The sequence below is a fragment of the Sturnira hondurensis genome, unplaced genomic scaffold, assembly GCF_014824575.4.
Source record: "Sturnira hondurensis isolate 20B ecotype Veracruz unplaced genomic scaffold, ASM1482457v3 Scaffold0007406, whole genome shotgun sequence".
Classification (NCBI taxonomy): Eukaryota; Metazoa; Chordata; class Mammalia; order Chiroptera; family Phyllostomidae; genus Sturnira; species Sturnira hondurensis.
In genome coordinates, this window is record NW_028080037.1 from 2,469,641 (window position 1) to 2,494,969 (window position 25,329).

General features: G+C 65.8%; 1 protein-coding gene across 17 annotated transcripts in view; it reads left to right on the forward strand.

The window, feature by feature from the left end:
• NCOR2 (nuclear receptor corepressor 2) overlaps positions 1-25,329 on the forward strand; it is a 160,410-nt gene that overhangs the window by 131,624 nt on the left and 3,457 nt on the right. For 6 of the 17 annotated variants that reach the window (XM_037051885.1, XM_037051894.1, XM_037051888.1 and 3 more), the window contains 24 exons: positions 1,447-1,567; positions 2,458-2,614; positions 6,195-6,356; positions 7,282-7,403; positions 7,924-8,026; positions 8,225-8,329; positions 8,526-8,629; positions 9,418-9,568; positions 11,007-11,147; positions 11,468-11,557; positions 12,037-12,332; positions 13,538-13,892; positions 14,923-15,144; positions 15,663-15,917; positions 16,511-16,660; positions 16,784-16,921; positions 17,040-17,226; positions 18,364-18,794; positions 19,907-20,056; positions 20,231-20,376; positions 20,738-20,931; positions 21,732-21,881; positions 22,507-22,652; positions 23,276-23,329. In XM_037051885.1, coding sequence (XP_036907780.1) covers positions 1,447-1,567; positions 2,458-2,614; positions 6,195-6,356; positions 7,282-7,403; positions 7,924-8,026; positions 8,225-8,329; positions 8,526-8,629; positions 9,418-9,568; positions 11,007-11,147; positions 11,468-11,557; positions 12,037-12,332; positions 13,538-13,892; positions 14,923-15,144; positions 15,663-15,917; positions 16,511-16,660; positions 16,784-16,921; positions 17,040-17,226; positions 18,364-18,794; positions 19,907-20,056; positions 20,231-20,376; positions 20,738-20,931; positions 21,732-21,881; positions 22,507-22,652; positions 23,276-23,329 — 4,130 coding nt within the window. Of the gene's footprint in view, positions 1-1,446; positions 1,568-2,457; positions 2,615-6,194; positions 6,357-7,281; positions 7,404-7,923; positions 8,027-8,224; positions 8,330-8,525; positions 8,630-9,417; positions 9,569-11,006; positions 11,148-11,467; positions 11,558-12,036; positions 12,333-13,537; positions 13,893-14,922; positions 15,145-15,662; positions 15,918-16,510; positions 16,661-16,783; positions 16,922-17,039; positions 17,227-18,363; positions 18,909-19,906; positions 20,057-20,230; positions 20,377-20,737; positions 20,932-21,731; positions 21,882-22,506; positions 22,653-23,275; positions 23,330-25,329 lie in introns of all 17 variants that reach the window. The other 11 variants (XM_037051892.1, XM_037051897.1, XM_037051901.1 and 8 more) reach the window with 5 other exon arrangements.

Here is a 25,329-nt window from a genome sequence, read left to right on the forward strand (position 1 = left end):
GGGGTCCTCAGAGTGCAAGCAGGACCTGAGGGTCAGGAGGGGTGAGGGCGGGAGGCAGGGAGCCCACGGGGAGGACTGCGGAGGCCCCTGAGCATGGCAAAGTCAGGCTGACCTGGCCCTGTGCCCAGCCCCACCTGCACGCCGCGGGCAGCCGCGTCTGTGCGCTCAGCGGCTGGTGCCCTCGGGTCTGGCCGGTGGCAGGCCTCGGTCCCCCCATGGAAGAGGGCACCGAGGCTGAGTGTCACGTGCCTGCTCCCTCCATCTGCTCTCTGCCGGGCAGCGGGGCCTGGTTGCTGGGAGCTGGGTGGCGTGGGTGTGTGTCCTGGTTGTCCCTGGTCTTGCCTCGAAGTCAGTGGTGGCGGCCTACATTCTGTGAGTGGCATTGGCACGGCCCCAACACTCAGTTGGGGCTGTGCCGACCGGACCCTCAGCCTTTGGGGAGCCGGGCTTCGTTTGGCCAGCTGGGCTCCAGCCCCCAGCCCGTGCCATCTGTGCCGTCGGGCCGTCCAGCTGGCTCTGGGGCCCTGCTGGCCGACCCTGGATTCCGAGTCTCCTCCGTGTACCCCAAGCCCAGAGCCAGGCCAGTGGTGTGCTCAGCATTCACCCAGAGGAGCCCAGCTGGGCTGGGCCCAGGCAGCCCCGGGGACCGGGGTGGGAGCCAGGGGGGGCCCAGGGCAGGGTGCTGGGCCCAGTGCTTGGGGGTCCAGGAAACCCTTGCGGGTTTCCTGAGGGAAGCGATGCCCATGAGCAGCGTGGGGGGCACCTCCAGGGCAGGCTGTGCCCGAGTGCCAGGTGCCCCAGCCCTACGCCGGCACGGTCCTGTGGCGCACAGCGCTCCCCGGCAGCCTCGCTTCGGGGGCAAGGCGCCCATGGGCCCAGCTCAGTGCCTCCCACACTCAGGGCTGGCAGGTGGGCAGCACACACACTGACCGGGGCTTCTGCACGACCGGCTGTGGCCCTGCTGCCTTTGGCCTCTCTGTGAATGGGGTTGAGCGAGAGTCCAGGTGGCGGAACATTCTCGTTGAGCTGGTGGGCACCCCAGCTCCTGTGTCCAGTAGGCAGGGCCCACTCAGCTCTCTGCCCAAGGCCCTGCCCTGGCGCCCAGGCCCCTTGGCTTCTGAGGCGGGGCCACCTTCCCGAGTCTTGGGACTCACCGAGCCTTGATCTAGTTGACTCTGGCTGTGTCAGTTTGTGAAGGGCTGTGTGTTGTGCGGACCCCGAGTCAGGGCTTCTCTGGGACCTTCCTTGCTTTGGGGTGACTCGGGGTGCTGAGCCCACACTGGGGCCTCAGGCTAGAGGTGGAGGGGCTCCCCGAGGAGGGAAGAAGGACCCCCTCCCCGTGGCCCAGCCCCAGAGGACTGGCTGGGCTCCTCTGGCCGGTGGCCTGGCACCCCTGTGGTCCAGGGCTGGAACCAGCCTCAGGCCTGACGCTGATCTCCCTCCCAGGCTGCTGTCGCCTCGTTCCAGCCTCCTCACCCCGACTAACGACACCAGGACCAACGCTTCACCCCAGAAGCCTCTGGATCTGAAGCAGCTGAAGCAGCGAGCAGCCGCCATCCCCCCCATTGTGAGTGACAGCAGCCCTGGCTGCCCTTCGCTTTCCTGTCGGGGACACGGCGGACCAGCCCGCACAGGGAGAATGGGCTGCAGGTGCAGTCGCCTCCCGTTTCCCAGAGAAGTCCCCACGGGGGTGAGGCAGAGACCGGCGCCGGCTCCCCAAACCGGGGAGCTGGGCCTGCAGGCTCCTCTCTTCTGTCCTGCCACCAGCCCCACCTCGGAGGCCCTGGGAGCCCGCGCGGCTCTTGCTAAGGAGCCCCACCCCTGCCTCACCAGCTAAGGGTTTTCCAGTGCCAGGCACTGGGCCTTGAGAAAGCAGGAAGTCCCCCCACTCGCTGCGTGTGTGGCAGCCTCAGGGAGAAGGATGGGGGCCCCTCTAGTTCTAAACTTGAGGCCCTTGCGGGCCGGACAGCGAGCGGCTCTGGAAAGTTCTTCAGGCCAAGCAGCAGCCCCTTCCCCACAGTGGCCCAGCCTCCAGCAGAGCCGCCCCTTCTCTGGAGGTGGGCCTGGCCCCCCAAGCTGTGGCCGGGGTTCCAGGGCCCAAGGCTCCAAGCCCACCAAGCCTCTCCAGTGAGGGCGCTGGCCACGCTGGCTGCACTGCACCCTTCCAGAGGCCGGCATCCCCGTCAGTCAGCCCCCATCTCTCTGGGACGAGGGGAGACTCGGCGTCACGCTGGGCAGGGAGGGTGACCTCCAGGCAGCTGGGATTCGGGGCATGCTCCACGGGCTCTGTGCGGAGACCTGGCCACCTGTCCCTCGTGCTGTGCACCCTGGGGGAGCCGCTGCCTCTTTGTGCTGCAGTTCCAGGCTGGCCACGCCCAGGGACCCCGAAGACGGCCCCTGACCTCTGGGGCCCGCAGACAGCCTGTGGAGATGCTCACCTCTCCCTGCTTCCCTCAGCAGGTCACCAAAGCCCACGAGCCCCCCCGGGATGACACAGCGCCCCCAGCCCCAGCGACACCACAGCACCTGCAGCCAGAGAGCAGTGCCCCACAGCAGTCGGGCAGCAGTCCTCGAGGCAAAAGCAGGAGCCCCGCGCCTCCTCCTGAGAAGGAGGGTGAGTGCCCCGTGGCTGGGGGAGCTTGGAGGTGGTGGGTGGCTGACGGGCAGGGCTAAGGGGGCTTCATGTGTCTGGAGCAGCTTCACAACCACCAAGCCTGTTGTGACGGAGCAGGCCATGTGGGCGAGGGAGGCAGTGGGGAGCGGCGGGGCCTGTGGCAACAGAGACCTCCTGTCTTATAAAGTGGGCACGCATTGGCCTCAGCCGAGAGCCCGTGGGGCAGCATGGGCCTGAGGCTCTCCTTCCAGGGACCAGAAGCCTCTCTTTTCACATGACATCTTCCATTTCTCAACACGAGCGACTTTCCACAAGGTTGAAAGCCTTGTGCATGCCCACAGGCCTGCCTGTGCCCCAGGGGCCTCTGATGCCGTGCGGTTCAGCCCTCCCATGAGTTTCAGAACCACAGGCGAGGCCAGGCGCCCAGCTGGCAGCGCCCCGGGCAGGCAGCCCTGCCCTGTCCAGCTCTCCCCCAGACCTCGTTCCAGGCCGAGGTCACTGGGTTCACTGGGGAGCGGTGGAGGGACCGACGCCCTGAGCAGCTGTGTCCCGGCACCTGGCGGCCTTGCTGTATTGTTTCCATGTGACGTCGGCACAGGCGCGGCACGCTCTGCCTCGGGCTCTACTGTCCCTGTCCCTCTGCCCTCGGGGCCCAAGATGTTCCCAGCCTACGTCCCCACAGCCCTCTTCCCAGGTCAGCAGGCAGCAGGTGGGGCCTGTGTGTCACCGGCATTGCAGCCTGTCCCCCCAGGCCGGGCCAGCCAGGATCCCCACTGGCTGCTCTCCGGCTGTGAGGGCAGCAGGACCCCAGGTGGCCCTCCGTGACCAGCACAGCTAGTGCCACCTGTGTCTACCTACGTTGGGTACATTGTCCCTCCTCTAGAGAGCCAGGCTGGCCTTCGGCCACGGCCTCCTAAGGGCAGTGCTCTGTGCCTGTCCAAGGGCACGGGGCAGGGCTGTCCCTGGGGAGGGCGGGGAGGACGCTTCCCACAAGTGACGCAGAAGGCTCGGGCACCACCCCAGCGGCACCACCCCACGGGCCGTGTCCACTGGGCAGCGGGGCTCGGGCTGTGAACGGGGGACATCCCCACTCCGGGGAGGGGAGCCGCCATTTCTGTGCGTGGGGAGGAGGTGGCGCCGGGGCCGTGGGAGGAAGCAGGGCGGCTTCAGAGTGATTCACACAGCGAAACAAACCCCTCGGGGCGAGCGGGCAGGGGGCTGGGGGGGTCTCCGCATGGGGGCGCGGGGCGTGGGGAAGGAGGGGTCATTGTGGGAAGACACGGGAGGGCACCCGGGCATAGGAAATAGCACGGGCAAGGGCCCTGGGGCAGAGGCGAGCCCTGTGTGTTTGAGGAGGCGCCGGGGCTGGAAACAGGGGCCAGGTGTGAGGTCCTTGCAGCTGTGGTTCCACCACAGTCTTGTCTCGGAGGCAGCTGGGAGTCCGCCCCGTATTTGGGAAGACCCCTGTGTCTGGCCGTTGTCGAGGGAAAGGGCTAGGAGAAGTCGGGGCTGGTGGAGAAGGCTGCGCTGGCCAGCGGTGGTGGCAAGCTGGACCCACGGCGCGGGGGACCGTGGAAGTGGGGTGGGAGTCGGACAACGAGGGCTTGTTTCAGAGGGTAGGTGGGCCCGCAGGACCTGCTGAGGGACCCGAGTGTGAGTTCGAGGGCCCTGCCTGGCCACCACACTGCGACCCAGCACCCTGTAGCCAGAGCCCAGCGTGAGACGCGGGGTCTGCCTCTGCAAGGATGTTCCAGATTCGGGGGACCAGCCCTGGGTGGCAGCTACCTGGTGACGTGGGGCCCCGACAGCTGTGACAGCGCCAGATCTGAGCAGGGCTGGGCCGCCCTGGGGCGGCTGGGGCAGGCCCCGGTTCCAATCCAAGGGGGACACAAGCCACCGCCCGAAGGTCGTAGTCTGGCTTTCTGCCCATTTGTGGGGGGGCAGCTCTGGGTCCTGGAATAGTGCCCCACACAGGAGACAGCACCCCCGGCGTCAGGCTCCCACACCCTTCTCTCAGGGCCCGGGGCTGCCTCTTTGGTCTCTGGCCTCCCGGGTGCAGCAGCTCAGGCCCCCGGCCACCGGCCCGGCCCATTCCCACCTAGGTTTTGCTTCCCGGAGGTCCCCACTCCCCTCACAAAGCAGCCGAGGTATGTAAGGGGTCATGGGGCCACTGAGGCCCAGGGCTTTGTAGAGTTTCCTGGCACACTGTGGGGAGCCTCCCCTTAGGAGGCTGAGGGTGAGAAGCCCCAGGTCTCACATCTGAGGCCCCTCCTGTGGTCTGTCCCCTTCCCCAGGGCCACGGTCAGGGACACCAGGCCCCTCCTGGGGGAGAACGGGCCTCCAGCCCCAAGGGAGCGCCCCCCAGCGGTCTCCCCTGTCAACATCGACAGATGGACGGGCCTGCAGAGCCTCCCCCGCACCCAGTGGTGGCCTGAGAGATGGCGCCTGCCTGCCTGCCACCCTGTCCCAGACCTGACATGCCCGTACTGTGTCCCCTCCCCACGTCTCAGTCACTGTCTGCCCTGGAGAGTCCTCCAGCTTGACCCCAGCTCTCAGGCGAGAGGCTCAGCGCTTAGGAGAGATTTCAGCAGAAATGACCTCTCGAGGACAGCCCCGTGCCCCTGGGCCTTTGGCCGGTTCTGCGCAATGTCCTCAGGCCTGAGAATTTGGGGTCGGTCGTTGTTACTCTTCCTGTGGGCGGCCAAGGCAAAGGTCTCAGCCTGCAGCTGACCCCTGGATTTGGAGCTTGCTGGCCACTCCCTGGCTGCAGGCCTTTGACCAGGTGACTCTGAGCCTCTGAGTCCCACCTGTAAACCAGCAACAGTCGTGGTCAGTTCCTGGCAGGGTGTTGCGTTGTGAGGGTGAATGAGTCAGCGTGCAGAAAGCCCTCGGAGGCCTGGGGCGGCATCCCCTCTGTTGTCCTGCTTTAGGGGCTGGGAGGTGAAGGGGTCAAGTCCTGACCTAGCCAGCTATTAGCCAGTGACCTCAGATAAGTCCACGGCTGTGACCCTGCTTCCACCTCTTTGTGACCTGGTGACGATCTCTTCCTTACGCACTCGCTGGTGCAGCGGGGCAGGCGGCAAGTGTTGGGACCCTCGGCCGCCCCCGCACGCACACCTGCAGCTCTCTGACCGCCTGCACCTTGCGCAGAGGTCAGCGAACCTTTCCTGGGAAGGGCCCGTCGGTGAGCGTTTTGGGCTGTGCACAGGCCAGACCATCTGTGTCGTGAGGCCTTGGCTCTGCTGTGGGTGGTGAACAAATGGACAGGCGCATCCGGGCTCCCCTACGAGGGGTGTGAAATCAAACGAAGCCTGCAGGTGTCTCCGGCCCCCCTGCCCGCTTGCCCGCCCCTGGGCCAGGGCCTGTGGCTGCCAGCACTGGAATCAGAAGCCCCTTGCGGTCTTCTCAGTGCCCCCCCGGGACAGACCCCTGTGCTGAGTGGACTGTCACAGGGCTCAAGTGGACCCTCACCCCTGCTCAGGGCCATGCCGTGGGCTCGGAGAGGGACGTGTTTGAGCGGGGGCGGCCGTGGCTCTGGGGTCACAGCTGACCATGCCTCCAACCCCCGTCCTCCTGGCAGAGAAACCTGTGTCCTTCCCGGCCTTTGTGGCTGAGGGCCAAAAGCTGCCTGCAGAGCCCCCGTGCTGGACGTCCGGCCTGCCCTTCCCCGTGCCCCCTCGCGAGGTGATCAAGGCCTCCCCACATGCCCCGGACCCCTCGGCCTTCTCCTACGCCCCGCCTGGTGAGTAGCTCACCCCGAGCACAGGCTCCTCGGCTGCCCGGCCGAGGCAGCCGATGGGCACGCAGTAAGCGCAGGCTTGCTCCCTGCAGAGGACCTGAGTACGACAGAGCCAGTGTGACTGGGCCATGGGGACACGGAAGGGCGTCTGTTGAGATTGGAGGACCCGCGGGATTGGGGTTGAGGGAACTGGGAGCCACAGGTGGTGCCTGCCTGGCCAGGGTGGCTGTGTCTCCCGCCAGAGCTAGAGGATGGGGAGTAAGCCTGGGGAGGGAGGGGCTGCTTTGGTCTGTGGGGACAGTCAGGCTGGGTCGGGGGTCCCTCCAGGGCTCTCCCATCCTGCGGGGCCACCCAGCAGCTGGGAAAGGCTGGGCAAGGCTTGCGCAGCCTTCCGGAAGGAGGAGTGGGCCTGGTGAGCCCAGCAGGAGAAGACAGGCCAGGTCTCGGGAACAGCACGTGCCAAGGCCCAGGGGCAGGAAAGCAGAGGAAGCTTGAGGGACAGAATGAGGCTGCCAAGGTGGACGCCTGGTACCCAGGGAGCCTGGGATACCAGCAGCACCAGGCCAGGTGGCCCTGACGGTCATGCTGGGGGCAGTGGGAACCCTTAGACCTCGTCCAGGACCCCTCTGGTTCCTGTGAGGGGGTGTGGCCGTTGAGGGGAAAGTGGAGATGGGGGCGCCAGTTCAGGGGTCTAGGCAAGAACTCAGGACTTGGGCTGGTGGGTTCGTCCGCCCTGGGGTGGTGGCATCTGAACCAAGTTCAGGGACAGCCTGTGGGAAGTAACACGGGGTCCCCTGTGGACATCACCTCCCACGCCCCCCTGTACCGGGCAGGACAGGGCAGAGGTGGGAGAGGCTGGGGGCAAAACTGTCCAGTAGGGGCATGACCACGCTTGGGGACCTGTGATGGACAGACATGTGCCCTACAGGTCACCCGCTGTCCCTGGGCCTCCATGACAGCACCCGGCCCGTCCTGCCACGCCCTCCCACCATCTCCAACCCCCCACCGCTCATCTCCTCCACCAAGCACCCCAGTGTCCTCGACAGGCAGGTGGGTGCCTTCTCCCAGGTGAGGTGGGGGCGTCAGGACTGGGTGGGGGCTGGAGTCATCACTCTTCACGGCTGTGTTGGGGCCCAGCCTGGCTGGGCCTGCCCCAGGCACTTGGGACCTTAGGGGGTCACTTTGCAGGGCAGTCAAGTACCTGCAGCCACACCATGTGGCCTTGGGCAGGCCACTCGCCCTCCCTGTGCCCTGGTCTCCCCTCTGGGAAGGGGCAGGCTGCCCACTCGGGACTCACAGCAGCTGGCCGTGCTGGGCCTCGGCCTGGAGCTGTCTGCCCCTGCTCCTCCCCAGCCGGCTCCCACGGAGGACGGGGGGTGGCCCCAGACCGCAGTGGCCACTTTGTGGGTGAGAGGACTGCGACTCAAGCCAGGTCTCAGTCCTGCTGTGATTCCCGAGGCCACCTTCTTGGCCCCTCATAAAAGGGGGTGTGTGGGCGCTCAGTTGGTCCAGGGCCTGTGGTGGAGGGATTGCAGGGGGCGCTGTGACCCTGTGGCCCCTATCCCTGCAGGGTCTGTCGGTGCAGCTCCACGTCCCATACTCAGAGCATGCCAAGGTCCCCGTGGGCCCCGTCACCATGGGGCTGCCCCTGGCCATGGACCCCAAGAAGCTGGGTAAGGACCTTCACCCTGACGGCCCAGGCTTGGTTCCAGCGGTCCCTATTGGAGGGGGGCAGCATGTGTTTGGGACTCTGGCCCCCACTTGCAGGTTGGCACATAGGTGCGCTTACAGGGCTGGGCCCCACCCCCCAGGTGGGCCGGGGTGGGTCCTGACCCCGTGGCACATGGCTCATACCTCATGCCTGTCCCCAGCGCCCTTCAGCGGGGTGAAGCAGGAGCAGCTGTCCCCACGGGGCCAGGCCGGGCCCCCGGAGAGCCTGGGGGTGCCCACGGCCCAGGAGACATCCGTGCTGAGAGGTGAGGCCCAGGTCTGCCCCTTTCCCCGGGGGCCGCTGCTCCGGTCCTCCAAGGGGCGTGTCAGGAACAGCCGTCCACCTCACCCATTAGGAACCCCTGAGGGGACTTGTGGGCCACCGGGAGCACAGTCGGGGTGGCTCTCAGGCCGGGGGCTGGTCCACAGACACCCCTTCAGCCCCGTGTCTCCTGTCTGCAGGGACATCCCTGGGCTCGGTTCCCGGCGGCAGCATCAGCAAGGGCGTGCCCAGCGCCCGGGTGCCTGCTGAGAGCCCTGTCACCTACCGAGGCTCCATCACCCACGTGAGTGCCTGGCGCAAGTCTGGGGGTGGGAAAAGGCCCGTGGACTGGCTCCTCTGTCCCCTCTGTGACAAAGCATGGCACCTGCCTCAGTGGGTAGGGGGGCTGTCCTGGGACAGTAGCTCATCTCTCAGTCACCCATGTGGTGCACTTGGTGTCTGGCAAAACACAAAACTGCTGTCCCCAGGGGCTGGCCTGAGAGCAGCAGGCCACCAGCTGAAACCCCGGGTGGGTGAGCACTGGGTGGGTGACAGCAGAGTGGCCTCTGCTTCCCACTGAGTCCGAGGGTGTGGGCGGGGGTGCTGGGGGGCCGAGAGCCCCGCAGAGGCTCAGGGAACAGCCTTCCGGACTGGGGGTGGCCAGTTGGTGGCTGGGCGGGGGCCGGGGGCAGCAGTGTGCCCGGTCTCAGGCTTTGCACAGTCAGGCCCCGCGTCATTGACTGGGCTCTCAGAATGACAGAAAAGAGGGACACCCTGATTTGGGGACAGCTTGTCTGTGCCCGGTGCCTTGGAGTCACGGGCACAGACTGTTTTGTGGATGTACTGACTGAGGTTCAGAGAGGCAGAGTGATGGGGTAGAGGTCACGCAGCAACTCATTGGCAAAGCTGCTGCATGGGTGACCCCCAGCGACGTCACACCGGAGCACGGCCTGAGCCTTGCCAGCGTGGGTTCCCAGAGGTCGCCCAAGGCAGCTGCCAGCCGCCCAAGCGGGCCCGTGCGTGGGCTTGCAGGGGACACGCGGATGCAAGCCGGCCAAAGCCTGCAGGCGCTCACAGCCTCCGCACCCGCAGGGCACGCCAGCTGATGTCCTGTATAAGGGCACCATCACCAGGATCATCGGCGAGGACAGCCCGAGCCGCTTGGACCGAGGTCGGGAGGATGGCCTGCCCAAGGGCCACGTCATCTACGAGGGCAAGAAGGGCCACATCCTGTCCTACGAGGGTGAGTTCTGCCCCCACCCTTCTGGCTGCTGGAGAGAAAAGGAGACTGGGGACCAGGGGAGGGGTGTTGGCCCAGGGCGGGGTGGTGCGGTGCAGGGCAGGGTGACACCAGGGAGCACGTTCGGAGGGGTGGTGAGTTCCCCGGCCTGCGGGCTGCAGCTGGGCTAGCGACTGCTGCCTCCCCCGTACCCCACCCAGTTCCTCACAGCTGAGAAAACAACCTTGCAGCCAGGCTTGCCAGAAGCACAGAGGGGAAACTGAGGCTGGGCCTCTAGCCCAGCCCCTGCAGCGTGCTCTGGTTGACCCCACATGGGTGGCCAAAGTGGGGATGTCCAGATCAACCCCCCCTACCTGTCCTTGCACTCCAGGGCCCTGCTCCAGGCCCCCTCTCTGATTCTCGGTCCCACATCCAAGGGGACCCTGCAGGGAAGGAGTTAAGGGTGTGGAGGTGGACGAGAACTTCCCGGCAGCCGGGCGGGCGCCCGGGGGTGTGGAGATAAAAGCTGCTAATGGGCGCCCTCTCTGCCGCTGGGAGCGGCATAGCCCTCAATTGCAGCTCTGGTGGGCAGCTGCCTTTTCCTCGCCATCCGCCTCCGCCGGTGCCTGGCTGCCCCCTCCTTGGCCCTAGAGAGTAGAGGCAGCACCATGTGGCTTAGGCACGTGCCACTCTGCTGTCAGTTGCTGGGGACAGTGTTGGGGGGGGGTGCAGCCTTGGTACCTGGCTGGGTGCCCAGGGATGATGGAAGGCCCAGCGGTCAAGGTGCTGGGGCCAGAGCGCCCTGGGTGGAGTCTCTCCTCGGGCTCCTGACCAGCTCCTGAGCCTCGGTGGTTAGATTCATCATCTGCAAAATGGGCTTTTAATTTCCCGTGGGCTTTCTGGGCCTGGTGGCCGAGGGCAGCTGCGGGTCAGGCAGTAGGAGGGGGTGGACGGTGGCCTGGAGGGCGAGTGTGCCTGCCTGTCCGGTCACCGGCCACTGGTGGTCGCCCTGCCCAAGGGTGCGCCTGCCCACCAGACTGCTGACCTCTCTGAGCCTCTGAGATCTCCTAGGATTATAACAGCGACTCCATCTGTCTGCTGTGTGCCCTGCCCCCTGCCGTTTGCAGCCTCATGCAGTAGCCAGTGCTTCGAGGGCCCTGGAAGGGGACCAGGCTGAGCCTGTGGTCTCTGAGTGCTGGAGCCGGGCCAAGCCCCCAGCCTGAGAGTGACACCCAGCCTGTCCAGGGGCAGTGAGCCCGGCCACAGGTCCTGGTCCCCCTGGCCTCACCCTGGCTGGGCACAGCCCTCTTCCTCCCCTGGATGCACACCTTCCCACGTGGACTTGTAGTGCACGTGTGTGTCTGCACACGTGTGTTCCCAGCCTCGCTCCTTTCTGGTTCTGGGCTTGTGCACCTGACCACCCGCTGGCCAGCCCTCACCCTGCGCCCGGCCTGTCTTCCAGGTGGCCTGTCTGTGTCCCAGTGCTCCAAGGAGGACGGCAGGAGCAGCTCGGGGCCCCCCCACGAGACGGCTGCGCCCAAGCGCACCTACGACATGATGGAGGGCCGCGTCGGCCGGGCCATCACAGCGGCCAGCATCGAAGGTGGGCGTGCCGCCCAGCTTGCTGCTCCAGCCCACGCCGGACGCCAGGCAGCCAAGGGCTGGGTCCCCATGGCGGAGAGGATGTGTCTCTCGGCGCCCCCTGGAGGGAGGGCATGGGATGGCCAGCCCAATTTCACAGGTGGGAAAACTGAGGTCCTTGCTGGGCCCAGGAGGTGGGACGCCTGCTCGCTGGGTTCTGTGCCACTGGCCCCATCATCATGGGGACGGCTGTGAGTGGCCGCAGGGACCCACTGCTGGGAGGGGGTCTGCCTGAGGCTGGCGTGGGAGCCCCATCACGACGCTCTCGCCTGCTGCCTGCAGGTCTCATGGGCCGCGCCATCCCGCCCGAGCGACACAGCCCCCACCACCTCAAAGAGCAGCAGCATCACATCCGAGGCTCCATCACACAAGGTACCGCACCGCCCTCGCCAGCATCCCTGGCAGCTACAGCGGGTCACGGTCACGGCAGTGTGGGGAGTGGGCAGGGACACCTCGGGGTGGAGGGAGCTCCCACTGGGGACAGGTGCCTGGGCAGGCGTGCAGCACACCTGCGGAATCGAGACATCCCTTACTCTAAGATAGAAAGAGCGAAATGCCACCCTATCCGGCCCCTACTCTGACTGGCGCTGACCGAGTGCTGCTGGTCCCTTACCCGGCGGAGCAGCGCAGAGGAGACACAGTCGGTGGGAGGGTTAGAGGTCAGATGACCAGGCTCGTGGCAAGCTAGCCACCAAGAGCCTCGGCTTGGGCCTTTTATCAGCATCGTCTCGGCGAGGTCCCTGCCTGGTGGGGACATTGGGGCTCAGAGCAGTCAGAGCCCCTCTGTGTGTGTGGGCGGGGGGGGGGCGTCCTAGAACAGGGGTGAGGCCAGTGCCCTCTCCTGCCGGCAGGGATCCCACGGTCCTACGTGGAGGCCCAGGAGGACTACCTGCGTCGGGAGGCCAAGCTGCTGAAGCTGGAGGGCACGCCGCCGCCCCCACCGCCCCCGAGGGACCTGGCTGAGGCCTACAAGGCCCGGCCCTTGGAGGCCCTGGGTCCCCTGAAGCTGAAGTCGACCCACGAGGGCCTGGTGGCGACGGTGAAGGAGGCCGGCCGCTCCATCCACGAGATCCCGCGGGAGGAGCTGCGTCGCACGCCGGAGCTGCCTCTGGCCCCGCGGCCGCTCAAGGAGGGCTCCATCACGCAGGTACTGGCACGGCGCCGCTAGACTGGGCCCGGGTGGCTGCGGGCCCTGGCCTGGCCTCTGCAAACGGGGAAACCGAGCCCCAAGGTCACACAGCTGCTACTTGCTGGGCATAGGCCGTGTCTTCTGGGTTCCAGGCTGAGGGCTTACAGAGTGACCTCATTGGTGCCTTTACAGCCTTGAGGGTCCTGCCCTGGAACCCCAGTCTCCAGGGATGGGCTTTGGGCCCAGAGGAGCCCTGGGGGCTGCTGTGCACACAGCCTCCTGGCTTGTTCAGCCCCCCCCACCTGCGCTCCGAGGGACCCTCTTACCGCCCTCACAAGTTCAGGGAGGTCAGGTGGCCTGTTCAGGGTCACACAGCAGCAAGTACATGGCTGTGGTGACCCTCAAATCCAGCTGCCCCCAAATCCGCACCATCTTTGCTCCAACTGTGGGGAGCTAGTCGGTGGGGCCCACTACAGGTCACGGCCCCTTCCTGTGGTCACAGGTGTCTGCCGTGACGAAGAAGGCAGGGCCTCTGGGGGGAGGCAGGGGACAGAGTGGGTCTTAGCCTCTGGACGCTGTGTGGCCTTTGGCAAGAGTCCATCCTGCAGCCAGCAGGGGCGCCAGTCTGACTCCAGAATGTTCTCTTTACAAGGAGGGCATTTTCCCTTCTTAGGAAAGTAATTTGAACAGCTCTGGGTGAACACCGCACTGTGTCACTTGTGAGGACACAGGGCCCTCTGCCCCCGGGGCTTCCCCAGCCTGTCCAGACAGGCCAGGGCCTCCCCCAGGAGGCGGGGCTGGGGCCTGACCCCCGTGCCTTCAGCTGCCCTTCTGGGCCGTTTGCAAATGTGAACTTCGGCCCTGCCCTCCCTGCCCGAAGTCCCGGGTGGTGGAGCAGGAACAGGCCGCTGAAACTCCTGGCTCAGCAGTGGGTGCGCAGAGGGCCCCAGACGGACGGGAGGAAGGGGTTTTTGCCCTGGTGAGGTGTCGACCCTCTCCCCCGCAAACCCCGCTCGCTCAGGGAAGGGTGACCCCTGACCTCTCTGTGCCTTCTGCAGCCCCGCCCCCAGGTGGTCCCGGCGGGGGCATTGGCCAGGGCAGGGCGGGCTCCTCTGGGGCTCAGCGTTACCCTCCGGTGTGGGGCGTGGCTCCCCATTCTGTGGCTGAGCAGCCCAGGCCCAGAGAGTTCCGCGGCTGGTGCTCACGCCCCGTCGCCCCCGCAGGGCACCCCACTCAAGTACGACGGCGGCGCGCCCTCTGCCGGCTCCAAGAAGCACGACGTGCGCTCCATCATCGGCAGCCCTGGCCGCACCTTCCCGCCCCTGCACCCGCTGGACGTGATGGCGGACGCGCGGGCGCTGGAGCGCGCCTGCTACGAGGAGAGCCTGAAGAGCCGGCCGGGGGCGGCCGGTGGCTCGGGGGGCTCCATCACCCGGGGCGCCCCGGTCATCGTGCCGGAGCTGGGCAAGCCTCGGCAGAGCCCCCTGACCTACGAGGACCATGGGGCACCCTTCAGCAGCCACCTGCCCCGCGGCTCACCGGTGACCACGCGGGAGCCCACCCCGCGCCTTCAGGAGGGTGCGTGGGGCGTGGGTGCAGGGCTGGGGCGTGGGTGTGGGGTGAGGAGTGTGGGTGCACCGGGCACAGGGTGCGGGTGCAGAGCGTGGGTTGAGAGGCGGGGGGCAGGTTAGGGGTGAGGCCCTGCCTCGCTGGCAGGTCTAGCTCAGAGACGGGGCGTGAGGGGGCGTCCCGGGGCCGCTTCCACGCCATCCACCAGACCCGTGCATTCTGCCTCGGAATCCTGCTCAGGACCGTCTCCCCACTCCCGCCCAGACCAGCACCCTTTCCCACCTGGCTCTCCGCACCCTGACTCCCCTCCTTCCTGTTTCCACCACGGCCTTGGGGAGCCGACGCCCCTCCCCCACACTGAGCCAGGCCCCTCCCTCCGTCCCAGGCCCAGCCCGAGGGGCTTCCTCTCTGTCCCTGAGCCCACTCAGCTCCTTCTACTCCCAGGGACTTGGCACGTGCTATACCCTCTGCTTGGAGTGCCCCCCACTTTCTAGACCTTTCCCTAACTGGCTTGTCATCCATCAGGTCTCTGCCCCAAAGTCACATCCCCAAGGAGGGTTCTTCGGACCAAACACCCCTCCCCCCGTCGCAGTCACATCCACTTGCGTGTTCTGTTTCTTCAGACCTTTGCTCGCTCCGAGGTTCTTCTCTGACCTGTCTCTGTCTGTCTGCCGTGTCCCCTGCGAAGCCCCAGCTCTCAGAACAGTGCTTGGCACTGGGGCTCCAGAAGTATTTTTTGATTGAATGAATGAATAAGTGAATTAAAAACAAAGGGACAAGTGAATTTTGTAAGAAGTAAAAAAAAAAAACAAAACACCAAAAACCCAGAAGCAAATGAGTAAATGATTTTAAAAAATAACAAAAACCAAGAGGCAAATGAGCAGTTGAATGGAGACACCTGGTCCTGGGACCCCAGAGACCCACTCCCCCCAGCAGCTGCCCAGCCTTCGTGGCCCTGGCGTGGCCCTGGCGTGGCCCTGGCCCTGCCGCTGGGCCCCGCCCTTGGAGGTCGGTGCCAGCCCTGCCCCCCCTTCCACAGGCAGCCTCTCGTCCAGCAAGGCGTCCCAGGATCGCAAGCTGACATCGACGCCCCGCGAGATAGCCAAGTCCCCGCACAGTGCTGTGCCTGAGCACCACCCCCACCCCATCTCGCCCTACGAGCACCTTCTCCGGGGCGTGAGCGGCGTGGACCTGTACCGCGGCCACATCCCACTAGCCTTCGACCCCACCTCCATCCCCCGCGGGATCCCTCTGGATGCAGGTGACCCTCCCGGGCCCACAGGACCCCAAGGCATGGGGGTTGGGGGCTTCCTCAGGGTCGCCCCAGGGTTCCTCCATTATCAGCTAGGCTCTGCTATTTGGGGAAACCGAAGCCCAGAGCTGGGGAGACCCAGCGGGGCAGCCAGGTGAACTGATTGGCTGGAATTTCTCAGAGGCACCTGGGGGACGTGCTGGGCTGCATCTCTCTGTGGTTTTCTCCTGCTGGGGGCCTTTGAAAAGGCCGTTTCTCGGGGGGCTCGAGTGTGGCGTTGCCCAGAAGGACACGCCCTGAACCTCTTGGCAAAGGGTGTGTCCCTTCGGCATTTCAGAGGCCCTGTGTTTGGGAGAGCCTCAATGCAACCGACGAGCCCCGTCGACAAGGGCCCCCCCGTGTTTCAGGGGTGTCTCCCACTTAGAGGCTGCGATTCTGGCCTGGGCGTTCCGGGAGACGCCGCTAGACACTGTCCGGGGCTCGCGGACAGGTGGGCCGGCCGCTTGTGACGCTGCCCCCTCTCCCAGCAGCCGCCGCCTATTACCTGCCCCGGCACCTGGCCCCCAACCCCACCTACCCTCACCTGTACCCGCCGTACCTGGTCCGCGGCTACCCGGACACGGCGGCCCTGGAGAACCGCCAGACAATCATCAACGACTACATCACCTCGCAGCAGATGCACCACAACGCAGCCAGCGCCATGGCCCAGCGCGCCGACATGCTGCGGGGCCTGTCCCCCCGGGAGCCCTCGCTGGCGCTCAGCTACGCTGCCGGCCCGCGCGGTGGGTGGCGCCAGGCGCTCTGGGCATGCGGGAGGGGTCCTCCCCCGGGGGGGCTGGGTGGCGTGGCCGCCCCAAGGGCACACAGGCACAGGCAGCGGCCAAGATCCGTGTGCGCCCTGGATACACACGCACACACACACACACACACACACGGGGGCGTGTGGGCGGTGTGCATTCTTACATGTGAGGCCCTGGGAGTTTATACAAAACAAGATCAGAATGTGAGCCCCTGGCGACCTCTGGTTCCCTTGAAGTCGCCCTCCGGACAAGCTCCCGGGATGCCCAAGTGCCAGTTAGAGTGGGGAAACTGGTCCCACCAGGTGGGGACTGAACATAGAGAATCGAGGCCGAAGCAAACAGGGCACGGCCACTGCTCAGTTCTCAGGCCCAGGAGCCTCGAGGAGGTGGGGCCAGGAGGGCCTGGCGCTCAGAAAAGGGGACCCACCGCTTAGCGCTGGGACCTGGGGAGGGGGAACGCTCAGCTCAGGGTGTGTGTTCAGGGGAGGGTGTGGGGGCTCTGCCAGCGGGGTGGTCCGGCCAGCAGCAGCCCCTCACTCCCTGCGGCTGCAACCCTGCCCCATTGCCACCCACAGGCATCATCGACCTGTCCCAAGTGCCACACCTGCCCGTGCTGGTGCCCCCGACCCCAGGCACGCCAGCCACCGCCATGGACCGCCTGGCCTACCTCCCCACCGCACCCCAGCACTTCAGCAGCCGGCTCAGCAGCTCCCCGCTCTCCCCAGGTGACACCTTCCCCCGCCCTGAGTCGGGGCACGGCCCTTGCCCTCCCTACGCCCCCACTGCCCCCATGGAAGGCCCGGCCCTTCCTGGACCCCGAGCTAAGTCGTGGCCCTTGTGGTTTCTAGGGGGCCCCACTCACTTGGCAAAACCCACCTCCGCATCCTCGTCCGAGCGGGACCGTGAGCGGGAGCGGGACCGTGAGCGGGAGAAGCCTGTCCTCACGACCACCGCAACGGTGGAGCATGCGCCCATCTGGAGACCCGGTAGGCAACAGACACCCCCCACACACCCGTCCCAGCCCCTCTGACTGACGGAGTCCCTGCAGGATGCGGGGGGGTGGGGGGCGGGGGCTCCTCTGACATCACCACCCCTCACCGCCAGGTACCGAGCAGAGCAGCGGCGGCAGCAGCAGCAGCAGCCGCCCCGCCTCCCACTCCCTCCAGCACTCGCCCATCTCGCCCCGGACCCAGGACGCCATCCAGCAGAGGCCCAGCGTGCTGCACAACACGGGCATGAAGGGCCTCAGCCCCGCGGAGCCCGGCACGCCCACGGTCCTGAGGTGGGCCAGGTTGGCACGGGGTGGGGACGGGCGGGCGGGCGGATGTAGGCGGCGGGTACCCGGGTGGACTGGTGGGTTGGAGACAGACGAGCGTGGAGATGGGTGGGGAAGCAGGTAGGCAGATGCGGGGTGGCACGGGGGTAGGAGGCTGGCAGACGGCCGGATGGACGCAGAGGTGAGCACAGGAGAAGAGGGGTGGGTGGGTGAGTGGAGACTGTGAGTGGGTAAACGTGTGGGTGGGACTGGTGAGCAGGTGAATGGATGGGGCTTCGGCGGCGGGTGGATGGGTGGCCGAGGACGTGGGTGGGTGGTGGTCTGTGTGGGTGGAGGAGTAGGTGGGCGGCTGTTGGCCCCGGGAGGGAGTGCAGAGAGCAGGAAACAGTGGGGCCTTCGAGCAGAGGTGACAGCCTGCCCCTGATTCAGCCGGGCCCTGCGAGGGTGAGGTGGGCTCCCTCTTGCCTGGACAATGTCCAGGGGTTTCTTTAAGACAGGAGAGTTCCCCCAGCACCCATTCCTCTCACAAGGGGTCCAAGTCCCCTCTGGTGACAGACGTCCCAAGGACTGGGGGCAGAGCAGCTTGAACCGGGGAAGGAGGCCTGGGGGAGACCTGTCGAGGCACAGCTGAAGTTAAGTTTGCATTCATATGGGGGCTCCCCCCACCGGCCGCTCTGAATCAGACCCTACCCTCACGATTTTCATCCCGAAGAGGGACAGCACCATTTCCCCGAAGCTGCGGCCTAAGTAGCCCCTGGACGCCCCCTCCCTACCTTTCGGTGGTTGCCACACTCCAGTGGTGGTTTAATTTGCCTGCTGATGTGTCCATAGTCTATCTCAACTAGAATATGAGGTGCTTTTTTGTCTGTTCGGTTCATCTCTGTGTCCCTAACATGTAGTAGGTGCGCAAGGAAAACTTTCGGAATGCTGGTAGGAATGAATGACGGAATGAGTGATGGGACCGGCGGGGTGGGGAAGGCCACGCCCTCGGGGCGGTGCTGGCCAGCGTCAGGGGGCGGTGTTTTCTGGAAGCAGCGCCCCCGGGCGGGGCCTCTTCCGGGAGGGAGTGCGCCCCCCAGGGGTAGGAGAAGGAGTGGCTCGGGCCCCAGCTGTGGCCCCCGCAGCCGCCTGAACCCCGCTCTCCTTCTCCAGATCCACCTCCACCTCCTCGCCCGTCCGCCCAGCCGCCACATTCCCGCCTGCCACCCACTGCCCTTTGGGCAGCGCCCTGGACGGGGTCTACCCCACCCTCATGGAGCCGGTCGTGCTGCCCAAGGAGACCCAGAGGCTCAGCCGGCCAGAGAGGCCCCGGGGGGACGCCGGCCACGCCTTCCTCTCCAAGCCCCCCACCCGTGCGGGGCTGGAGCCCGCCGCCTCCTCCCCGGGCAAGGGCTCTGAGCCCCGGGCCCTGGCGCCCCCCGTCTCCAGCCACTCGGCCATCACCCGCGCCCCGGCGAAGAGCCTCGCACCCCACCACGCCAGCCCGGACCCGCCGGCGCCGCCCTCCTCGGCCGCGGAGCTGCACCGGGAAAAGACTCAAAGTAAACCCTTTCCCATCCAGGAACTGGAGCTTCGCTCACTGGGTAAGACCATCCTGACAGCGGCCACCTTCATAGACGCGATAATCATGCGTCAAATTGCTCCCGATAAAGGGCCGCGAGAAGGAGGTTCGCTGGCCGCCGACTCCACTCGCGATGGTAAGACTCCGGCCCGCCGCCGCCCGCCCCGTCTGTGGCCTAAAGATATTTTCCGATCTCTGCTTTTTGTTCCCCGCCCCCTTTTCGTTGGTTTCAGTATTTGGTTTTTAGGCTGCTCTTTGTCAGTTGCACGCTGGGCCCGCGGGCTGCTGCCCCTCCTCTGATGTGGGGGCACCCCATCATTTGCACATTGTTTTATCGTGGTTTTTTTTTTGTTTTTTGCTTTTTTTCCTTAAATGAACGGATCTGTGACTTTGACTCCTGCGCCTCCATCGCCCTCTGCGCCTTTGTCTGGGAGCCGGGAGTGGGCTACCTGGGGGGGCCCGGGCTCGGCCTGCTGCTCCGTGTGGATGGAGGAGTTAGCTTTGGAGGTCCCCCGAGGACAGCGGGAAGGGGCAGCCCACCTGCCAGGAGGCGCTGGGGGCCTGACCCTGACCCCTGTGACCTGCTGAGGCTGTGAGGGAGCCCTGGGGATGCCCCGGCACACCAGCCTGTGTCTGGGGAGAAGGGAGTCCTCCGCAGCCTGCCACTCACCTTTAGTCCCAGCCCGGGCCTCCTCTCTGCCAGCTGTGGGGCCCCTGGGCCTTGAGTGTCACTCCCTGCAACACCCCCACCTCTGTGGCTCCCCCCAGCCCTTCACAGCGCCCACATGTGCTTCCCCAGAGACGCACCACTTCCAGCCTCCGCCTCTCAGTGTCCCGTGGCAGAGGCATTTCTCTCTCTGTCTCCCCAGGCCCCACCCTGTCGGCCTGTGTCTCTCACTCTCATTGTGTCTTCCTCTGCCTTTCTCTGCTGTCCTCTCTCCCTCCTCCCTCAGTGCACCCAGCCCTGGCTGGCCAGCAGCCTCTGCTCCTCTAGCTCACCCCCCTCGCCATTCGTCTACGTGTCCAGCTGCGGCCTGGGGACCAGCCTGCGTGGGAGGGCAGGGAAGAGGGGCCAGGAGGGGCAGTCGGCCTCCAGTCCGGCCCGGCCTGACCCCTGGCCTTGCCTTGTTGCAGGTTACCATGGCAGCAGCTACAGCCCTGATGGGGTGGAGCCCATCAGCCCCGTGAGCTCACCCAGTCTCGCCCACGACAAGGGGCTCCCCAAGCACCTTGAAGAGCTTGACAAGGGTCACCTGGAGGGGGACCTGCGGCACAAGCAGCCAGGTAGCCCCTGACCCACGACTTTGCCCCCGCAAAGGCCCGCTGACCACAGCCCTACAAGATGGGGGGCGTTGTCACCCTGCCACACAGACTGGGAGACCGAGGTGCCCAGAGGCAGAGGCCCTGGGCACATGCCTTGCCCACCCCACCCCCTGACCAGCTCTGCTTGGCCCGCAGGCTCCTCGAAGCTCATTGGGGAGGCCATGCACCTCCCGCACCTTCGGCCGCTGCCCGAGAGCCAGCCTTCCTCCAGCCCGCTGCTCCAGGCCACCCCAGGGGTCAAAGGTCACCAGCGGGTGGTCACCCTGGCTCAGCATATCAGTGTAACTACCCGCCTCCCCCCGCAACGTTTCCTCCTCACCTTTGCATCTGGGGTGGGACCAGACTCCAACGGGGGTTGGGGGCCAGGGGGCAGCCACACACAGCCCCTCAGTCTGGTGGGTGACCTGAGTCTCAGCGATACAGCCTGGGGGTCCCCATGTCATAGCATCATACACTGTAGCCACGCCTCCTCCAGCGGAAGCCATGGTGTGAGCCCGAGCTCCGCATCTTACCCATCTTACGGGGCTGCTGGGCCTGACCTGGGCTCCTTCCTCTGTGCAGTGCAGCCCCTGCCCTTGCAAGGTCCTGGTGGCCTTGCTGTCTGCTTGCTGACTTCGCCCCTGCCCCCCCCCCCCCCAACAGGAGGTCATCACGCAGGACTACACGAGGCACCACCCGCAGCAGCTCAGCACGCCCCTCCCCGCCCCCCTGTACTCCTTCCCGGGAGCCAGCTGCCCGGTCCTGGATCTCCGCCGGCCCCCCAGTGACCTCTACCTCCCACCCCCGGACCATGGCGCCCCTGCCCGTGGCTCCCCCCACAGCGAAGGGGGCAAGAGGTGAGCAGAGGCCATGGGTGGCACTTGCCAGTCAGACACCTCTGCCCGGTGTCTGCCTCTTAGTGTTGGTGTGCAGACGAGAAAGGAGTCTGGGGGGAGGGAGATGTGCTCAGGGTCACGGCTGATAGGTCACAGCCGGCACCCAAGGGTCCCAGGCATGGAGCTAAGCTCCTGGCCCATGGTACCCGGATACCCAGGCTTCCCGGCGCAGCCCCAGGGAGTGTCGGCAGCCCCGCCCCCATTTCACAGAGGAGGGAGCTTGGGCCTCACTGGCCCAGAGAGGCACAGCCAGTAAGTGGCAGAGCTGGGATTTGAACCAGAGCCTGGTGATTTGAGAGCAGCCTCCCAGTGTGCACACGCTCACACCGACACACTCACAGGCCCCTGAGGAACATGGGAGTTGGCGAGATGAAGGATGGTCCCCAGCTCTGGGGAAGGAGCCATTCCGGGTGGGGGCTAAATGAGGCCCGGGGGCGGGGAGACCGCAGGATGTCTGGGGGGACAGTGGGCTCTCTGTCGGGGGGCGGGCAGGGGCAGCAGGGATCTCCAGACGGTCGTCCATGGGCCAGCTCCAGCCCACAGCCTGCTCGTGCCGTCCCCGAGCAAAGGGTGGCCTTACGTTTCTAAAGTGTCTAAAAAAGGAGACACAGCGGAGACCGCAGGTGGCCCCATCCCCAAAAACCTGCCCTCCCACCCTCCAGGGAGGGTGCGCCAAGGCCTGGTTTGGAGTGAGGCAGGCTTGGAGGAGAGTCGGGGGTGTGCTGACCTCTGACCACAGCTGGGGCCCTTCCTCCGCCCAGGTCTCCAGAGCCTAGCAAGACGTCGTCCCTGGGTGGCGGTGAGGACGGCGTCGAACCCGTGTCCCCACCAGAGAGTGGGGCAGAGCCCGGGCACCCCCGCGGCGCCATGTACCCACTGCCGTACCGGGACGGGGAGCCGGTGGAGCCCAGGTGCCTCAGTGCCCCTCCCCCTGGGGTTGCTCAGGGCTCGGCCCCTTGCCCCCGGGGCCTCGGGGGCTGACGAAGGCTCCAGTGCACAACTGGAGCTCCTCAGACCTGCTCAGTGAATGTCACCAGCCTGGGGGACCTTAGCGACAGCTTCCCATGTCCCGGGCTGGTGTCTCTTAGCTCAGGCTGGGTCCCAGGGGTGGCACATGGGGGGACTCTGAGAAAGGAGCTGAATGTGCTGGACCCATTTGGGGTTCAGAGTGTGCTGGAGATGGAGGAAAAGGCAGGCTGGCTGGGCTTCAGGAAGGCCTTGCTCCGAGCCCACCGGTGCCCAGGGCCCTTCGCAGGTGTGTGTGGCAGGGAGGGCTGCTGCAGGTAGACAGGTGTGGCCCACCTGGGCAGCTAGGTCTCTGCAGAGATCCCCCAAGCCCAGGGACGAGTGAGCTGCAGGGATGACTGGAGGAGATGGGGTTCCCTCAGGGGTAGGATGCAGCAACCCCCAACCTGGGGAGTGGGGGAAGCTCAGTTTCAGGTTTCTGAGGCAGCTCGGGTAGTGAGCACCCCGTCGTCAAAGGTGTGCCAGCTCAGCAGCAGGAGAGCTGACCTGGGTGTCTGGTCCTTGCTGCAGGATGGGCTCCAAGTCTCCAGGCAACACCAGCCAGCCACCGGCTTTCTTCAGCAAGCTGACTGAGAGCAACTCGGCCATGGTCAAGTCCAAGAAACAGGAGATCAACAAGAAGCTGAGCACCCACAACCGCAACGAGCCTGAATACAGTAAGGGCCTCCATGGGGCTGGGAGCTGGCCAGTCGGGTGGGGCTGTCCAGGGCCAGGTGGACCCGTGGGCCCCCCAGGGCCCTCCACCCCATGGTCCGGTGCTGTCCGAAGGCGCTTGGCGGCCCACTGTGTGGGGCCAGAACAGCCCGCCCGCCCGCACACAGGGGCTTTCCGAGTGGGTGCAGAGGCAGGTCTGGGGTCAGACCCCTGCAGGGCCCCACATGTCCCCTGTTCGTGGTCCACATCCCATCTGTGACATCGCCCACGTTTCCGGTTAAGGCAGCACACCCCAGCCCAGCCCCACTGCCGGGCATGGCTCCTGGCACAGAGCTGAGCTCAGGGGGACAAAGGACAGGGAGCCTTAGTGGGGGCGGCACTGTGGGGGCATTTGTCCTCTGGGCACTGGACCAGAAACCCTGAGAGGGTCAGTGGCAATGCCAGGCCAGCAGGCTGGCAGCCCGAGTGCTGGTTAGAAAGACAGCCCAGGGCCCTGCCCCAGTGGGAACTCATCTGCACCCAACCAGCTCCCTGCTGGACCTGGACCAGACAGGTGACAGAGTGGGGGTCATTCCCTAGGACTTGCCCGCTGCAGGGCTCACCCATCTTGTGTTGTCCCCCCCAGGTATCGGCCAGCCTGGGACGGAAATCTTCAACATGCCCGCCATCACCGGAACAGGTTGGTGTCTGGCCCCCGCCACATGGCCCCCTCCCCAACCCTGTCCCCAGCACGGCTGTGCCCTGTGGAGGTCAAGCTGGAAGGACCCTGGGGGACCTGTCTTAGTTCCAGTGTGTCTCCTCCTCTGGCCTGAACCAAACCTGCAGGGGGCAGCGAGACTGGGTGAGGGGTGTCTACCAAAGCCCCGGGTGCGTCTGGCACTGTAGTGAACGCTCGCGCAGCTACCGAGGAACCTGCCCGGCCCACCTGCTCGCCTCCGTGGGTGTTGGGGCTTGTGGATGGGGAGTGGGCCCGTGTTCAGGGTGCTCGGCGTCACACGGGGACCACCACGCGGCCGTTGTTTATAGTTAGAGCGTCAGCTTCCGGTGGGAATTCCTGGTGGCGTGTGGCAGAGGTGACACAGCTGTTACGGAGCTGGGGCCACGCTTCACACCGTATTTAAGTTAAAACTTAAGCCGTCTGTGATATTTTGGTCTTGGGCAGGGGGCCCTCCAGTAGGGGCCCCTCTGTGTGTCCCTGCGGGGAAGGACTCGGGTGCTGTCCAGTCCGGTGGGGGGCCTGCGCCCGCTGTGTGGCAGAGACGCCGGGGCATTTGCCGCCCCATTGCCTCTGTGCTCTGGTCCTTCTGTGGGAGGCTGAGGCCAGAGGGAGCAGGGATCACGTGCTGAGGACCACCGTGTCATCCCTGGGACGGGGGTGGGCCAAGGACAGCCAGGGATTTACCAGGGCCTCCAACTGGGGTCCCAGCGGGGGTCGCATCTGTCTACCAAGAGGTGCCGGGGGCTCCTCCAGCCTCAGCCAATGTGTCCAAAACAGCACAGTGGTTAGAAATGAGTGTTTTGGAATGTTCCAGATCTTGACGTGGGCAGCTAGACACACAGGTGCATGCGTCTCTGGAAATTCATGCTGAGGGCGCAGTGAGGTTTATGCTAAAACGTGTGCGTGTGAGTCACCATTGACCTTTGTTTTTAGAGCTGTTCGGTCCCCAAGAAAGACTTTCCCCAGATTCTGGGCTCTGCTACTCAGGCCCAGCATCAGACCTGATGCCCGCGGCTGGAGACGGGCGAGCATCCTGCCAGGGCGTGGGCCGAGGCCTTGGGAGGGGGCTCAGGGATGCTTGTGCTCGCCGAGACCCGGATCTAATGGGACACCATCGCGTCCCGGGTCCCTCAGGTCACTATCCCACTTGCCCTGGGTTTTCTTAGTGTGTAGGATTGTAAACACATTTTTTGTCAGCCCTCACCTCTGCTGGGAATTTTGCTTTTTCTTGGGGACATAGCATTTTTGGGGGGAAGTGCTGATGAATGTGGCCGGAACACAGCCGAAAGGCTGGAAAGAGTGCAAAAGGAAGAGAAACCGAAGTTGCCAGTCGTTGCCACGGAGACAGGGCGCTGACAGCTGCCCTGGGGCACCCACAGCCCCCGGTCTCACTGGCAGACGGGTGGGGGTCAGAGGGGCGTGCATGGTGCCCAAGCGGGTCCGTGCAGGGTTCTCCCCGGGGCAGAGGGCTCACAGTTCATGATGGCGCCACCCAGTGGCCGGCGGAGTGGGCTCGGGGCTCCACCAGCAACATGTGCTTCCACCAAAAAAGTGACATGCTCCCCAGGGTTTGCAAAAGTCCCCAGAACGCGAGTCACAAGACAAAAAGGGTCAGGAAAGCGGGTCCTTGGAAAAGGAGGGCCACTTGGTGTGACTTCACAGAGGGCTTCTGGAAGGGTCGGTCTGGGACCCGTTCGTGGACCCGACAACTGTGACCGGGTGGCGGGAGGTCACGGGGTTGTCTCTCGCTCTGCCCTGTCCCCCGCACGCACCGTAACCGCATGGCTTCGACCCACCTCGCCATCCGTCTCTGCACCTCTCTCTCCTCCTGGCTCCGGGGTGGGGGGCGTGAGGCCCAGTTTGGGGGCGAGGGGCGCAGACAGGGGGCTGAGGGTGCCAGGCCTCGTGGGCGGAGCAGCGGGGGGAGCGTCTGGCCACTTCCTCCCCAGAGTCTCTTCTCC